Source organism: Oncorhynchus nerka, linkage group LG20 (genome assembly GCF_034236695.1).
Source record: "Oncorhynchus nerka isolate Pitt River linkage group LG20, Oner_Uvic_2.0, whole genome shotgun sequence".
NCBI classification, from domain to species: Eukaryota; Metazoa; Chordata; class Actinopteri; order Salmoniformes; family Salmonidae; genus Oncorhynchus; species Oncorhynchus nerka.
In genome coordinates, this window is record NC_088415.1 from 30,070,366 (window position 1) to 30,087,872 (window position 17,507).

General features: G+C 44.0%; 1 protein-coding gene across 5 annotated transcripts in view; it reads left to right on the forward strand.

The window, feature by feature from the left end:
* spen (spen family transcriptional repressor) overlaps positions 1-14,262 on the forward strand; it is a 57,317-nt gene extending 43,055 nt beyond the window's left edge. For all 5 annotated transcript variants that reach the window (XM_029621993.2, XM_029621995.2, XM_029621994.2 and 2 more), the window contains 7 exons: positions 2,625-2,738; positions 2,868-2,968; positions 3,076-10,894; positions 11,065-11,403; positions 11,563-11,757; positions 11,956-12,114; positions 12,277-14,262. In XM_029621993.2, coding sequence (XP_029477853.1) covers positions 2,625-2,738; positions 2,868-2,968; positions 3,076-10,894; positions 11,065-11,403; positions 11,563-11,757; positions 11,956-12,114; positions 12,277-12,408 — 8,859 coding nt within the window. In that variant the 3' untranslated portion in view covers positions 12,409-14,262. The remainder of the gene's footprint in view (positions 1-2,624; positions 2,739-2,867; positions 2,969-3,075; positions 10,895-11,064; positions 11,404-11,562; positions 11,758-11,955; positions 12,115-12,276) is intronic.
* The last annotated feature ends 3,245 nt before the right edge of the window (positions 14,263-17,507 follow it).

Below are 17,507 nucleotides of genomic sequence, written 5' to 3' on the forward strand. Positions count from 1 at the left end.
TCCTCTGAACAGTTGATGTTGAGATGTGTCTGTTATTTGAACTGTGAAGCATTTATTTGGGCTGCAATTTCTGAAGCTGTTAACTCTAATGAACTTATCCTCTGCGGCAGAGGTAACTCTGGGTCTTCCTTTCCTGTGTCGCTCCTCATGAGTGCCAGTTTCATCATAGCATTTGATGGTTTTTCCGACTGCACATTAGGAAACTTTAAAAAAAAGTTATTTTAATTTTCCACATTGACTGACCTTCAAGTCTTAAAGTAATGATGGACTGTCATTTCTCTTTGCTTATTTGAGGTGTTTTTGCCACACTATGTACTTAGCCCTATTTGGAAAAAGACCATTTTCTGTATACCACCCCTAACTTTTCACAGCATAAATGATTGGATCAAATGAAATAAATTCCACAAATTAACTTTTAACAAGACACACCTCTTAATTGAAATGCATTCCAGGTGACTACCTCATGAAGCTGGTTGAGAAAATGCCAAGCATGTGCAAAGCTGTCAAGGCAAAGGGTGGCTACTTTGAGGAATCTCAAATATAAAATACATTTTGTTTTCTTTAACACTTTTTCAGTTACTAGATGATTCCATAAGTGTTATTTCATAGTTTTGATGTCTTCACTATTCTAAAATGTAAAATAAATAAATTAAAACCCTTGAATGAGTAGGTGTCCTAACTTTTCACTGGTACTGTGTGTGTGTGTATTCGTACAGTGGCTTCAGAATGTTGTCAGACCCATTCCTCTTTCATTTTTTTGTTACATTTACAGCCTTATTGTAAAATGGATTACATTTTTTTTTAAATCTCAACCTACACTCAATACCCTATAATGACAAAGCAAAAAAAGGTTTTTAGAAATGTTTGTAAATTTACTACAAATAAAAATAATAATAATAATCTTATTTACATAAGTATTCAGACCCTGGGCCAGTAACCGAAAGGTTGCTGAATCAAATCCCCAAGCTGACAAGGTTACAACTGAATGCCCCGTTCTGCCCATGAGCAAGGCAGTCAGCCCACTGTTCCCCGTGCACCGATAACATAGATGTTGATTTAGGGCAGCTCCCCGCACATCTCGTATTCAGAGGGGTTGAGTTAAATGCAGAAGACACATTTCAATTTAATGCATTCAGTTGTAATACTGACTAGTTATTTCCCTTTGCTATGAGACTCAATTGAGCTCCGGTTCATCCGGTTTCCATTGATCATCCTTGAGATGTATCTACAACTTGATTGGAGTCCACCTGTGGTAAATTCAATTGATTGGACATGATTTGCAACGGCACACGCCTGTCTACAAGAAGGTCCCACAGTTGGACGTGCATGTCAGAGCAAAAACCAAGCCAAGAGGTCGAAGGAATTGTCCGTAGAGCTCCTAGAAAGGATTGTATCGAGGCACATATCTGGATAAGGGTACCAAAACATTTCTGCAGTAATGAAGGTCCCCAAGAACACAGTGGCCTCCATCATTCTTAAATGGAAAAAGTTTGGCACTACCAATCCTGTTCCTAGAGCTGGCTGCTCAGCCATACTCAGCAATCGGGGGAGAATGATCTTGGTCACCTCCCTGACCAAGAACCCGATGGTCACTCTGACCGCGCTCCAGAGTTCCTCTGCAGAGATGGGAGAACCTTCTAGAAGGATCACCATTTCTGCAGCACTCCACCATTCAGGTCATTTACGGTACAGTGGCCCGATGGAAGCCACTCTTCAGTAAAAGGCACATTGGAGTTAGCCAAAAGGAACCTGAAGGACTGTCAGCCCATGAGAAACACGATTCTCTGGCCTGATGAAACCAAGATTGAACTCTTTGGCCTGCATGCCAAGCATCACGTCTGAAAGAAACCTGGCACCATCCCTATGGTGAAGCGTGGTGGCAGCATCATGCTGCAGTGATGGTTTTCAGCAGCAGGGACTGGGAGACTAGTCAAGATGAAGGGAAAGATTAACGGAGCGAAGTACAGAGATCCTTGATGAAAACATGCTCAGACTGAGGCAAAGGTTCACCTTCCAACAGGACAATGACCCTAAGCACAGAGCCAAGACAACACAGGAATGGCTTCGGGACAAGTCTACGAATGTCCTTGAGTGGCAGAGCCTGGACTTGAACCTGACTGGAAAATAGCTGTGTTGTGACACTCACCATCCAACCTGACAGAGCTTGAGAGGATCTGCAGAGAAGAATGTGAGAAACTCTCCAAATACAGGTGTGCTACGCTTGTAGTGTCATACCCAAGAAGACTCTAGGCTGTAATCGCTGCCAAAGGTGCTTCAAAAGTACTGAGAAAAGGGTCTGAATACTTACAGTAAATGTTTTTTGTTTTGTTTTTATATATATATATATATATATATATATATATATATATATATATATATATATATATATATATATATATATATATATTTTCAAACAAATTCTGTTTTCCCTTAGTAGTTGTGGTATTGTGTGTGGAGTGATTGGGTGGGGGGGGACTATTTAATCCATTTTAGAATAAGGCTGTAATTTAACCAAATGTGGAATAATTCAAGGGGTCAAATACTTTCCGAATGCGCTGTATATAAGAAAGATAATTTAGTTTTTTATTAAATCTGTTTCTTTCTTCTCTCCCCTCCCGCCACAGGTTGTATTTGACAGACCCAAAGGAATGGCCCTTATACTGTATAATAACATAGAATATGCACAGGCAGCTGTTAAGGAGACCAAGGGGTGGAAGATTGGTGGCAACAAAATTAAGGTAGCAAAAAAATGTCTTATGAATTAGAATCCCTGTTGGTTGGGGAAATAGGCCGGGTGATTGAAGACCATAGTCCAAACAATGATATTTGTCTCTGATTTATCAACTTCCATGTGTTTTTGCTTGCAGGTGGACTTTGCCAATCAAGAAAGTCAGATGGCTTTCTATCACTCAATGCAGGCATCTGGGCAGGACATTCGCGACTTCTATGAAATCCTATCTGAGCGAAGGTTTGTATCATTTTTACTAGATTAATTTTGTCACATATCCCCATTTGAAAAATTCCAATGACATTGAATAATATGAATTTGGTTCCTCTTTTTTTTGTGTTGATCAGGGATGAGCGCAGGCCGCAATATGAGTTTACAGCTGAACGGCCGTTCTTTGACAATAGTGTACGAACACCTGGAGGAACCTTCACAGAAGATCCCCGTCGCAAGTTACCTGACAGAGGCCGCGAGTTCTACACAGAATGGGACTCATACCAGGGGGATTTCTATGACCCGCGTTACTTTGATGATCCGCGTGAGTACAGAGATTACAGAGACCCCTATGAGCAGGACATCCGCAAATACAGTTACTTGCAGAGGGAACGTGAGCGTGAGCGCTTTGAAACAGACCGTGAACGTGACCATGGGCGGAGAACAATGGAACACAGCCAGAGCCCTTCTCACCCTCATCGCCCTGCCAGTCCTACAGCGTCCCACTCCCTCTCTGAGCGTCTACCAAATGACTCTGATCGCCGCATTTGCTGTAGATCCTCGGAGCGAAGTGCCAGCTGCAGTTCACTCTCACCTCCAAGATTTGACAAGGCACGAACCGATCGGTATAATAAGAGTGATAAGCCAGAGAAGGATAGACCATTTGAAACTGAACATGGTACTGGGGGTGATAAGGAAAAGTGGTCTGGGCGCAAGGAGAAGGGTGAAAAACAGAGGCTGAGAAAGCTTAAATTGCAATCTCCCAGCGTTCCATCGCCTGAGACAGTGCCTAAACTGGAAAGAGAAGTTAGTTCAGATGCAGTCCTTCGAAGCAAAGTCAGCAAGTTTCCCCTTAAGGAAAAAGAAGGCTCAGGCAAAGGACGGCTAGACCTACCACCTTGTGTGGTGCAGCTAACACGTGTGAAGGAGAAGGAAGTGAACTTGCTTGGTCATGCTGTCCTAGAAAAACAAAGAGTTAGAGGTGGGAATGACAGTATCCGGCTTGCATCACCTTCAAGGGATCAGAAAAGTCCTCCCTTCCGCATAGATCACCAAAAAGGAGATATAGTCAAGCATGGGAAGGTGCCAAAAGACAACCACCTTGAAGTTGTTGACAAGGATGGTAAAATGAAAGCCAAAAAACATATGAAAGCTGACCCTAGGTATGATGGTTCTAACTGTGTGGATGTTGACCGTCTAGCTGCACGAAAGAGGCGTTTTGAAGACTCCATGGGGAAGACCGATCAACTGAAGAGGGAGAGTCCGGAAGAGGGCAGTAGACTGGGACTTAGGAAGACACCTGACAGTGCTATGACAAAGGAGAATGAGGATGAAAAGAGCCTATTGCGCAAAGTGGTGCATAAGATGGAGCATTGCAAGGCTAAATCTGAGAGACTTGTTACTGTTTGCAGTCCTAAAGATGAACAAGAGTCTGAAATAGTCTCCATGGGAATGGGGCTTGGACTCAGTTTGGAACTTCAGTCACGACTTGGAGAACCAACAGAAGAGGCAACAGATCCATTAGACCCAACCTGTCTGAAAATTCAGTTTTGGGGATCAAGTCTCACGAAAATCTCTGATGGGAGTCTTGACCAGGACGCATTCACGCAACTGCCGCAACAAGACAATGGCGAGCAGGGTGTAGGACTATACAAAAGTAGAGGGGAGACTGAGGAACGACTTGAGTCTGACCTTGACCACTCTCAGACCTGCAGAAAACAAATGGAACAGAGTCGACAAGAGCCTGACAAATCATATAAATCAGAAAGCCCACAAGATGGCGACACAGAGGACTTTGAACGGTGCAGTCTGGTGTATGAGGTAGGAAAAACACCTCAAGATGTTACAGACGATTATCCATCTAGCAAACGTAAGAAATCCGAGAGTTTTGACTTTGACTTGCTAAGTGGTAAGAGAGACCGCAACTACAGGTCTTCCTGTGAATTAAATGAAGACCTTGACCTGAGTGTCATATCTTTTTCTGGCTCTGGTCCCTTTCCTTCAAATGAAGAAGAGTGTGCTTCCCGGTTAGCACAATCAGTTACCAATAAAAAGACTAAAGACTCTCCAAAAGAAGAGGACAAAGTCTACTCGCATGTAGATTCATTGAAATACAGCTTGGACGTGACACCTAATTGTTTCCGTTCCCCTATCACAGAATTTCCTAAGCTTAAAACAGCATTGCTTGGGTGTAACGAGCAGTTACTTCAACGATGGGAGAGTAGAATCAAATCTGACTGCCTCAGAATGGACATGACCTTCCCCAGTAGCATTGTGAAACAAGAAAGCATTTGCAAACGTCTTGTGTGTGAACTAGAGCCTGGAGAAGTATCGTCAGATTCAGATGATGATGGTGTTAACAAAAACCACTCCCCTAAGCCCAACACCTCACTGTCCTCTATCCTCGGGGAACGTGAAGAAAGGTTGACAGGCCTCAAGCTCTCATGCTCCCTGGAGAAGAACAAGTTCTATTCTTTTGCATTAGACAAGACTATCACTCCAGACACACAAGCACTTCTTGAGCGAGCCAAGTCATTGTCCTCTGCAAGGGAGGATAATTGGTCTTTTCTTGACAGAGACTCTCGCTTTGCGAGTCTTCGTGGTGGCTCAGACAAAGAAAAGGTAGAGTCTGTACCACGACCTATCCCGTCTTGGTACATGAAAAAGAAGAAGATTCGTACTGACTCTGAAGGTAAACTGGATGACAATAAGAAAGACCCCAAAGCAGAGGATCTGGAACGGCAGGAGCTGTTTGCATCTCGTTTTCTTCATAGTTCAATCTTTGAGCAAGATTCACGGCGTCTACAACATCTTGAGCGCAAAGATCCTGAGTTGGGAGTTGGCAGATATCCTGTCAAACAGGATGCTGTCAAAGGACAACCTGGGCCATGGGGAGGGGACCTTCAAGAGCCCATAGTTCTTTTTCATAGCCGCTTTCTGGAGCTTCAACAACAGAAGGAGACCTCGTGGGGCCACTTTCCACAAGAAATTGAAAGTGTTGATGAGAGTGAACAAGAAGCGTCTCCCAAGGTTTTAGAGTTCATGCAGAAGGCCGATATTAAATCAGTCAGCCCTGCTCTCATCTTGCCAATTTCACAGTTTCTTTCTTCACCCAGAGAGATTTCTCCACAGCAGGAGAAAGAAGTTGTTTTAACTACTTCATCCTCTGAACAGACTCTTTCACTGATTGAAGAGGAAAAAGTAGAACATAATCTTGAAGTGTTCCCACCCCAATCTCCTCTAGTAGAGATCCAACCCCCTGCCTCAATTTTAATCACACCCTTATCACCTTTCCTTTCAGATGCTGAGGTTAAAGTTGAACCTAAAGAGGTATTATGTGAACCCAGAGTTACAACTGAAGGCAATCTTACAGTGGATCATACATCTTTCCTTGATAATAAGCCTCCCACTCCTGGTGCCTCATTAAGTAGTTTTGAGGCAAGTGCTGCTGAATTCACCTGTTCTGCTTCCCCCAAGGTTGACGAGAATATAGAAATGGTAAAGATGGAGACCCAACCAGAGAAACCATATTCTAAGGACTTTGACAAACCTCAGAAATCTGACGATTCCCAAGAGGTTCACATACCAGTCTCAGAGGCTGGAATCAAACCAGCAAAGCCAATTCGCAAACAACCCAAGAGTAAAAGAGCTAAGCCAAATGTGTCAGTAACACAAATCTTGGAGCCCCCCAAAACCGCTGTCTCTGAGAAACCAGTAACTCGAAAGAGTGAGCGAATTGACAGAGAGAAGCTGAAAAGGTCTTCATCTCCACGAGGAGAAGTATTAAAGGCATCATCAGAACCTAAAACCACAGCCAAGTCACCAGTTAATGTCCCTGACTCCGAGAATGAAGCAATCCTAATTCACGGAAGGAGCAGACGACGAAATGTTCGGTCAGTTTATGCCACACAGTCTGAAGGGGATGCCCAGCCACCATGTAAAGAGGTGGTGGAGTCCTCCTGCTCCACCCGTAAGTGTGGTGTCGACAAGGATCTAGTGCTGCAGCAGGATGCATTGAAGACCTCTACCTACACAAGGAGAGGTCGCCCACCCAAGTCACGCAGGCGAGGGGAAGATGTGTCACCAGTGAAAGGGGACTCGCAAAAATCATCAGAGGAAGACAGTGACATGAAAGAGCCTGCGAACACTGGACAGGGTTCCAGAATGTCTGAGGGGTGGTGTTCACCCCGTATGCAGAAAGTGCAGACAGCTCAAGTGTCTTCACTTACTGGGGCTTCAATTGGCAGGAAAGCAAGTAGAGTAGACAAACAATCCAAGAGTGAAACATCATCAGGTGAGAAGTCAGTTGATAGTATAACTACTGAAGAGCCTGAGCCCAAAATAAAAGATGAGTCCGAAGAAGCAGGGAAATTATTAGAGGAAGCAATGCAATGCTTGCCAACACAGAAAGACGAAGGAGACAAAGTGCTAACTGATCAAATTGAGAAAAGGTATTCTGAAGGGGACATTGAGAGGATAGAATCTACCCATGTGGAGAAAAGACAACAGTCTGAAAAGAGTGGGAAAGTAAAAGCACCAAGGTTTACACGAAATGCCAAATTGGTGACAGAGGATAAATCGCTTGGCTTGAGAAACCTTGAGATTCGTGTAAGCTTAGATGATGTGAAAGGGTTGCTTTGCTCTGAGGAGGATGAGGCTGTATCTTTTGAGACCACTGCTAAAAATGCCAAACCAGGAGTACCAGATAAAGAAGAAGCAAGGACTCAGTGTTATCTGAAAGATGCTGCAGAGTTCAGCCCAGAGGAAAGGGAAGATGCTCTGTTAGACCCTGAACAAACGGTAGACCCAGCAGCCGCTATTTTGGCACGTCAGATGGAACTGGAACGGGCAGTGGAGAATATTGCCAAACTTACAGTTGTGCAACCTCTTCAACCCTATAAGGAACCACCTGCAGAGCCACCTACCCTGCTGCCCCCTGTCACTATAGAACCAGAGAATGAAATGGAGGGGGAGAAGTCAGCTATTCCTGCCAGTGAAACCGAACTAGCTGCTGCTATTGATTCCATTACTGCGGAAGACATATCTACTGATACAGATGGTTTCACAGCTCCTTCCACTTATACTGCAATTGTTCCTACCCCAGAGCCTCTGGTCTTACCCTCTGCCAATGATGTCTTGGAACCAGAAACACACATGGCTATCAGCAACATTATTGACCCAGACCCAGAGATGGGAGTTTTGATTCCCAGTGCCAAACCCCTGATGACAGATGCTAAAGCCTCTGAATCAACAGTCTCTGGGGCCTCTGCCGAAGATGAGTCTCTTCCATCAGAAACACACACAAAAAAAGGGAAAGCAGTCAGACCTAAGACTCCAAAGAGGTCCAGAGGACGAAAGGCTGTCAACCGGAAGGGAGAGACTGCTGAAGAGGTATCAGAAGCTGAGACCTCCCCCTTCAAGCTACCAGAGTCCATTCCTGAAGAAATTGAAGTCATCAACTCTAAGGCAGCTACTGCTACAGCAACAGCCACTGTTGTCACCTCAGCTGCTACCTGCAAATGTGATATCACATGCACCATGACTGTGAACACTCCCAAGGAGGCAGAACAACCTGCTGTGGAACAACCCGTACCTGAAGAATCAGCCTTTCACTCTGGCACCAAGAGACTTCCTCATTTCAAAAAGTTTCAAATATCCGCAATAGCCCCTGCTCTCTCTCCATCCCCTGCTCTCACACCTTCTCCAACCCAATTGAATCTCCCTCCACCCTGCCAAGGCAAGATGCCTGTTTCACCAGACTGGCTTCACAGATCTGAAGAAAGTATAATACATGCTACTCCTGCAACTCTAGTTTCTGTATTGACTCCCTCTGCACCAGCAGTAACAGCGCTTGGAAGCCAGTCGGCAAATCCACTTATGCCTCCTGATACTAAGGCATCGGATATTGACCCTAGTTCCAGCACTCTCAGAAAGATCCTCATGGATCCCAAATATGTGTCGGCATCAAACAGCAATGCCATTCCTACTACAGTGCTAACCACAACGCTGGCAGATCCTCGCATGTCAGAGAATGAAAACTCATCTGACACAATGGCTGCTCGGCACACACATCCTGAAGACAGACCCTTGCCTTTCACTCTTCAAAAACCATCCCCGCTCACCGAGACCCAACAGAACTTTGGAGAGAAGATGGTGCATTCAGTCATTTCTTCCCCTACTACCTCTGTCATCAGCCGGATTCCAATGCCCTTTGACACTGAGGAAGCACCTCGAATCTCCCTAAGTAACCGTAATGCTGGCCTATCTCTAACCAAACAGAAATCCAGATCAAGTATGAACGAGAACAACTGTTACCATGGAGTGGATGTGGCAGAGGATGTAAACTGCAGAGGACGGTCTGTAGTTGAGAGCACACCCTACAACACAGGCTCCAGTCGTGGCCTCAGGGTAAATACATCAGAGGGTGTGGTAGTACTAAGTTACTCAGGGCAAAAAACAGAGGGACCTCAACGGATCAGCGCCAAAATTAGCCAGATCCCACCGGCCAGTGCAGTCGACATAGAGTTTCAGCAGTCTGTGTCTAAATCTCAGATTAAGCCAGAACCATTTGCCCCATCCCAGCTTTGCACCCCCAAGGGACCCCTGACACCCACAGGGTACGGACACCCGGGGGTACTCTTAACTGGCCATACATACAATTCTCAGCCTGTCATCTCCACCATTAAGCAGGAGAGTCCTGGTTCTGAAAAGTCAGAGTCGTCATATCACACTGGATCCCAGGGTAGCGCAGTAAAGATGTTTCAACAACCAGTCACTAGTCCTCAAATATTGATGTACAATCGGGCTGTGATGCAGCAGCATGTAAAGAAAGAGCCTGGAGCAGAATCCAAACCAATGATGGTGGATATGGCAAAGGCACACCAGACATCCAACCTCAGCCCAATCATGAATCCACATTATCCATCTTTGACTGGAAACCGCATGAGTCCTAATCCCAGTACCCCTTCTGATCGGTCAGTCCCACACCTCAAGCAAGAGCCTCATTCCCCTCGAGCAACGGGCCACTCACCTTTACCCTTTGCGAAAGTTTGCTCTCCCAGAAACTCAATGTCCCCCCATTCCAGCTCTATGGTTTTGCATCCTGGCATGCCTGAGATGTCTCCATATGTTGCCAGTATGCACCATCCCCACCCAGAGCAGTCTGTTATAATGACCCCGGTGTCACACAGCGTCACCCAGTCAGTGTCTATATGTCACCTCTCGCACAGCAATGTCAGGATGAATACCCCACAGCTCTCTGGAATGAGTCATGGAAGACGGGCGAATTCCCTGCCATCTCCCCGCACTGGACCTCCTCAGCACGCCAACACCATCAGAGAAAGGGTGCTGCAGTCACATGCAGGCCCTACTCGGGGAGCCTCAGACAGCTGTGCCGAAGAGAACATGAAGCACTACCACCAGGGGCTGTGCAGACCCTCTGCACCCCAGCTCCAGTCAGATGTGATGATGATGCAGGCAGAGCAGCACAGAGGGCTGCATCATGCAGGCCTACGTCTGGACCAGTACAGCATGGCCTCCCGAGACATGCGCGACATACGGGACATGCGCATCCTGATGCACCATCAGCTAGGAGAGCACACCATTGCAGAGGGACGTCGGTCACAAACTCCTGAGGCAGGAGCAACCTCAATCACCAACCTCTCTGCTGCCTCCAAGAGTCCAAAAGGAATGACGCAGATGCGGAAGGAGATTCCTAAAACATTGGAGGCAAAGCCGTCTCACCCACCTCATACTGAGAGCAGCAGGATCATGGGGGTCCATCCATCTGTCCCTGTTATGGTGTCTCCTCATCATCCTCAAGGTGTTCAGATGATTCATCCAGGTGGCACTAGCTCCTTCCCAGTGTACCGGGATATGCAGGGCTTCCACTCCCAGTTTTCCAGTCACTCTTCGATGGGATTGAACTTGGCTCCCCGCGGCATCACACCTTCCCAGGTCAGAGAACTATGCATTCTTGTTTACATTTGGTTCGTTAGTTTATCAGATTTTTTGTGTTTTTGCCAGTGTTTTCAGTTGGGATTGACTTTGACAATTATTTTAGTGTTTCTCTCCTACAGTACATTACTTCTATGTAGATAGCACTGAAGTCTTATTTATTTCCTCAGGATGGTGATCTCAGCCACAGGGGCAAGCTATCTCAGTCACTCTCTGCTGGGTCACTTGGTGGAGGAAGTGAAACCAAATCGGACAACTCCCACCTCCGTCACACAGCCTCCATGGACTTATCCCACATGCCCCGGATGCAGAGGGACACCATTTCACCCTCTTATACTTCTCCCATGGCTCTCTCCCACAAGCAAGAGCTAGCTCTGCAGAAGGGCCCACCACCAGTCTTCATGCCGAGCCCTCCAGTAGCACCCCTCGCAAGTTCCTCACAGTGGCACCCTGAGAGTAAACTGGGACACTCAGGATACCGGTCCGTCGATATGGTGCAGCTTTTAATGGTAAGGAGGCTGATCATGGGAATTAAAACAATCCTGAAGACTTTCAGTCATCATTAGTAAGGTTAGATTAGAATTAGAAATCAGTTTAGATAATGTTGCTTATACTTAAAATGTCATATATTTCTCTGATCTGTCTTTGCTCCACTTTTGTTTGTGCAGAAATACCCCATAGTATGGCAAGGCCTGCTGGCACTGAAGAATGACTCGGCTGCTGTGCAGCTCCACTTTGTCTCTGGCAACAACGTTCTGGCCCACCGTTCACTGCCGCCATTGGAGGGAGGGGCCCCGCTCCGCATCGCACAGAGGATGAGGTTGGAAGCGGCCCAGCTTGAGGGTGTGGCTCGCAGGATGATGGTGAGTTGCTAGTTGTCTATCATTGAAATTATGCATTTTAGCACGGTTCTTGTAGAATGTTTTCAAACTAAGACACTCTTTGGTAATGTTTTCTTTGCAGGCAACTAGTTCTCATTACAACTGTGAATGTAAACATGCTTAATATTTCAGTAACATTTCAGGTGAAAGCACAACCGATTTGATGATTGTTGTTTATAGGTGGAGAGTGACTACTGCCTCCTGCTAGCTCTGCCATGTGGACGGGATCAGGAGGACGTTCTCAGTCAGACCCTTCTCCTGAAAGGAGGCTTCATCACCTACCTACAGCAAAAACAGGCAGCTGGGATCATCAATGTCCCCAACCCCGGCTCCAATCAGGTATGTGGTGCGTTCTGACTGTTAAGCCATATCAGCATCCATTTCAAATGGACCTGTAATGATGGCCCTTCTGTATTCAAGTAAATATTAGGTGGAGATGGGAGTATGGTACAATGAGGTTGGAAACCCAACTGACACGTGTCTGGTCTCTTCCTTCCCCAGCCGGCATACGTGGTGCAGATTTTTCCGCCATGTGATTTCTCTGAGAGCCACCTGTCGCGGCTCGCCCCCGACCTTCTCAACAGTATCTCCAGCATCTCCCCTCACATCATGATTGTCATTGCCTCCGTGTAATACCTCCAATAGAAAAACTCCATTCTCTAGAACCCAACAGAATCAAGCCAACACCAGCCTTTTTGGACTTTCATCCAGGTTAGAAAACTGGAAATGCCTCCGTTCGGATGGGTTTGACCTCTTTTTGTTGTTTTTAAAACATGCACTCACTCTTACTTCTCTTCACCAAGTCCTTAAGTCATCCTTCCACCTCTGATTCCACAACTCCCTGTCTTTACGGAGAGCATACGGAAGGGTGGATTGGGGGTTTTCATGATCAATTCTATGATCATACGTTTCACTTTTGCAATCGTTGGAAGTAAACCGGATTGCGTCTTGATTTTGAAAGCATTCGAGGAGACGAAGGAACGAAAAGAGAGAGACTGCTAAGGGATGTTTTTACTCTCATTGAAATAATGATTGTGATTTTATTTACATCTTTTGGGAATTTTCTTAGAAAACAGATCAAATCAGTCATTGCACTATGTTGAGAGAAAAAAACATGATATTTGTACCGATTAGAGAATAAAATGCTACCTATTATAATAGACATGCACCAGTGACCAGCTTTACTTGTGTAAGAGAAAAATAGAAAAAGGAATAATGTCTGCTTCATCAATCTTCTGTACTGCTTTTACTCTTCTACCATCGGCCAACTTGATTTCCTTCTACTTCATTTCCAGAGTCAACTCTATCCTCAGAGGTTACTATTTGAGTTGTACAGTTTGCACTTAATGCCTCAACAGGCGACCTATATATATATATATATATATAATTTGTTTATTTTTGTTTGTCTTATTTACAAGTCAAGGTGTCGTAGACAATTGCAAAACTGTAAATATTATAAATATTTAAAGATTAAAAATATGTAAGGAGGCCAAGTGGATTATATGACAACTCATCACTATCAACCTTTTGGGGGTGGCAACTGGCAAGGACCCCTACAAAACTCCTAGGAATGACATTTACAAACTTTTGTTATTAGAATTGATTCTGTGCCAAAATCTCTTTTTCAATGAACCCCCAGAACCTATTTTCATACTTGATTTTGTATTTGTCACTCAGATCTACTGTACCAGCCTCTGTTTGTACTTGTTTTTTTTCTCTATTTTCTTCATCAGCCCAACCTGTTACAGCATACATACTACTACTCCATTGTGAAATCCTGTCCTCATTTCCATGGAGTGCCATAAACTGTTCTATTTGATGATGGTGAACATAGTCCTTCTGTCTCTCTCCTTGTGTCCTCCACTGCCCTCTACCATTCCTCTGAAAATACTCCTGGATACCAATATGTGCTCCCAAAGTCAAAAAGCAAATGACTCAATGACAGCTGTAGCATGCATAACTTGAATAAGTAAAGGGTAAATAGAATCCGTAAGGCAACGAATGTGACTAAAACTTTAAACAATGCTGGGAATGGATGTGTAAACGCTCTCTTTCCCTGAACTAGTGTCTCCCTGAGCCAATTTTGTAAATACTCATGTTCTCTATGTGCTCTTGTGTACTTTCCCTTATTACTGTCTCCGTTCAGGGTCCTCATGTTTTGTGTGACAAAACAAAGCAGTCCGAAAGACGAAGCTAGTTGTGAACCGATGCAGGAAGTAAACCCTGATTCTCAGTTTTTGTGGTGTAAATATTTCTATGACTGCAGGCTGAATACTTTCATGGTGATGTTGAAGGCACTTATAATTTTTGTATACAAATTACAAGAAAATAACCCAAAAACAAAATTATTTATCTTAAAACTGTCTTTTGATCAATCTTATTTCATAATTTTCAGTGTATTTTGCTGTTCCTCCATGAGGACATTTTTAAACTGTAAAATAAATGGTTGTTGAACATCTACAGATCATTAAATGGTCCGTCACTCTTGATTTGTGTTTGCTTGCTTTTGCCTGTTGTCTTGGTTATGCCTTGTTCCACTGCAGATACATTACTGTATGATATATTACCAACAGTATTATCTAGTTGTTACTCCGATTATGCAGAACATTGTTTTCAGGTTACTATTTGTTGTGAAAATATGCAGCGTCTTCAGGTTACTACTTGTTGTGAAATATGTTGCAGTTCACCTTGAAGTCACAAGATGTCAGCATAGGATAATACCCACTGGGTACAGACATCAGTTCAATGTTTAGTTTTGATTTCCATTTTGCTGAGTTATGAACTAATGTGAATTAAACATGTAATCACCCTGTCATTGGATTTAGGTATAACATTGGGTGAAAAGACAACTCCTTTACATTGATGACTTTTGCAAATCCAATCAGATTTCCAAATGAATTTAATGTCATTACACAGATTGTTTTGTTGTTTAAATTTCTGTTTGTACTTCTATAGTGCCTGTAGCCTAAAGCTTACAAATCAAATCAAATGTATTTGTCACATACACATGGTTAGCAGATGTTAATGCGAGTGTAGCGAAATGCTTGTGCTTCTAGTTCCGACAATGCAGTAATAACCAACGAGTAATCTAACCTAACAATTCCAAAACTACTACCTTATACACACAAGTGTAAAGGGATAAAAAAATATGTACATAAAGATATATGAATGAGTGATGGTACAGAACGGCATAGGCAAGATGCAGTAGATGGTATCGAGTACAGTATATACATATGAGATGAGTAATGTAGGCTATGTAAACAGTGGCATAGTTTAAAGTGGCTAGTGATATATGTATTACATAAAGATGCAGTAGATGATATAGGGTACAGTATATACATATACATATGAGATGAGTAATGTAGGGTATGTAAACATATTAAGTAGCATTGTTTAGGGTGGCTAGTGATATATTTTACATCAATTTCCATCAATTCCCATTATTAATGTGGCTGGAGTTGAGTCAGTGTGTTGACAGCAGCCACTCAATGTTAGTGGTGGCTGTTTAACAGTCTGATGGCTACCATGCTCATTTTATGTTTATTTTTTGAGTTAGAGTCCTCTAACTGCACTATTCGTTGACAATCCTAGTTTATGTAGACAAATGGCTCTCATAAATGAGTTTTGGAAAAAATACCACTAATTCATAAACATAGCAACTGCAGTGAAAAATCCACAGTACAGCTGTGTGTACATGCATAGGAGAGAGCGAAGAGAAGTTGATTTCTCCAACAATGGCCTTGCATTGTTAGTCTTCCAAAGAAAGTCAGACATCTATCTGATAGTATGTGCTCATATTTTGCATTTATGTGAAGCAGTCTGAAGATAAGTGACTATGGAGAAGTATGTCTAAAACTGGGATCGGCACAAGGGAAGGGCAATTAAAGTTGCACTTTTGTACTTATCCTCCCCGAGGCTATAGGGCTCTATAGTTTAAAAATGTTAAGACTAATGCCTGAACATTAGGGTGTCCTGCTGCTCCTGTTACATTCAAAAGCACACTGAAGGATCCTCAGAGGGATGCCGATTGGGAGTTATTGGTGAGGAATTTTTGACGGACAGGCCTGTGTGGACTCTCATCACATTTGGAGGTTCTGAAAAGGCTAAAATTAATGTCCTCAAACAGGGACTGCCTGCAGCGAAGAGACCCCAAGTACCCCAACTGTACATTATGGTTTTATAACCCTCAATTTCAGCCATCAAAGGATGTTCTAGAGTTCCAAAATGGTGGCTTCCTCCTGAAATGTCAACTGTGGTTTTCGCTTATTTAAACACTCATCCCACATGCTTAATGCAATAATATAGAATTTTTCATAACAGTATTTTATATCAGAGAGAAAACAGCTACAAAGAGATGTAGAAGGGCTGAAGTTGTGAAAATAAAGGTTTTCAAACTGAGGCCACTGGATATCTGAGGGAGGGAAAGAGGATCATGCTGGAACTCATCAAAGACACATCACGCCTCTCCTCTCCTTCTCTTTTCATTACAGGAGGAAGAAGGGAGTGTGACCATGGAAAAGAGGGCAAGCGATTTATAGTGCCGCGACAGGCTAAGACAAGGAATGTTAATTGAGGCCCAGCATGAGAAGAAGCAGAGATGGTGGAACACAGTGTGAAGAGAGAACACAGAGAGCAAAGGGGAAACTCAAGATGCTGTTCCTCTCCTCACTTTGTCCCCCCCTCCTACCCTGCCCTCTGAAATTATAGACCTAGCCTATGACAAAGGAGATGGGGAAGCAGCAGCAGGAAGAGTACGAAGGAAAAAAGTTATGCGTCCTTCATGCTTGCTCAACCACCTCCATCTTTCTGTAATTTTAGTCTGTCTTTTGAAGTCTTAGCCCACAACATTACATTCCAAAGGCCACATTGAGCTAGTAAAAGAAGATGCAAAGAACTTTGAAAATACTGATTTTGGCTTTTTCTGACATTGATAAGTGCTTGTTTTCATGTTTTGGGGTTTAGGCTTTTTGCTGACATTCCATGCAGACGTTGCTCTGAATGTATTATCCACAGACACATTTCAACACATGATAAACACAACTAGATGGGAAGCATTACAATTATGTAATGTATTTTTTAAAATTCTTTCTTCTGGGTCTTAGAGATACCCTAAAGTTACATAATGTAGGGGTAAACACACTTCATGTCAATGTGGAGCATCAACCTGGGTGGATCCTCAAAAGGTTCTACAGCTGCACCATCGAGAACATCCTGACAGGTTGCAACACTGCCTGTCATGACATCTGCTCGGCCTCCGATCGTAAGGCACTACAGAGCGTATGGCCCAGTACATCAGTGGGGCCAAGCTTTCTGCCATCCAGGACCTCTATACCAGGCGGTGTCAGAGGAAGACCCTAAAATTTGTCAAGACTTCAGCCACCCCAGTCATAGACTGTTCTCTCTGCTACCGCACGGCAAGCGGTACCGGAGCACCAAGTCTAAGTCCAAGAGGCTTCTAAACAGCTTCTACCCCCAAGCCATAAGACTCCTGAACATCTAATCAAATGGCTACCCAGATTTTTGCATTGCCCCCCCCCCCCCCCCTCCTTTTTACGCGGCTACTCTCTGTTATTATCTATGCATAGTCACTTTAATAACTCGACCTACATGCACACATCACCTCAATTACCTCGACTAACCGGTACCTCCGCACTTCGACTCTGCACCGGTACCCCCTGTATATTGCCTCACTATTGTTATTTTACTGCTCCTCCTCCGCTCCAGCAGGTGTA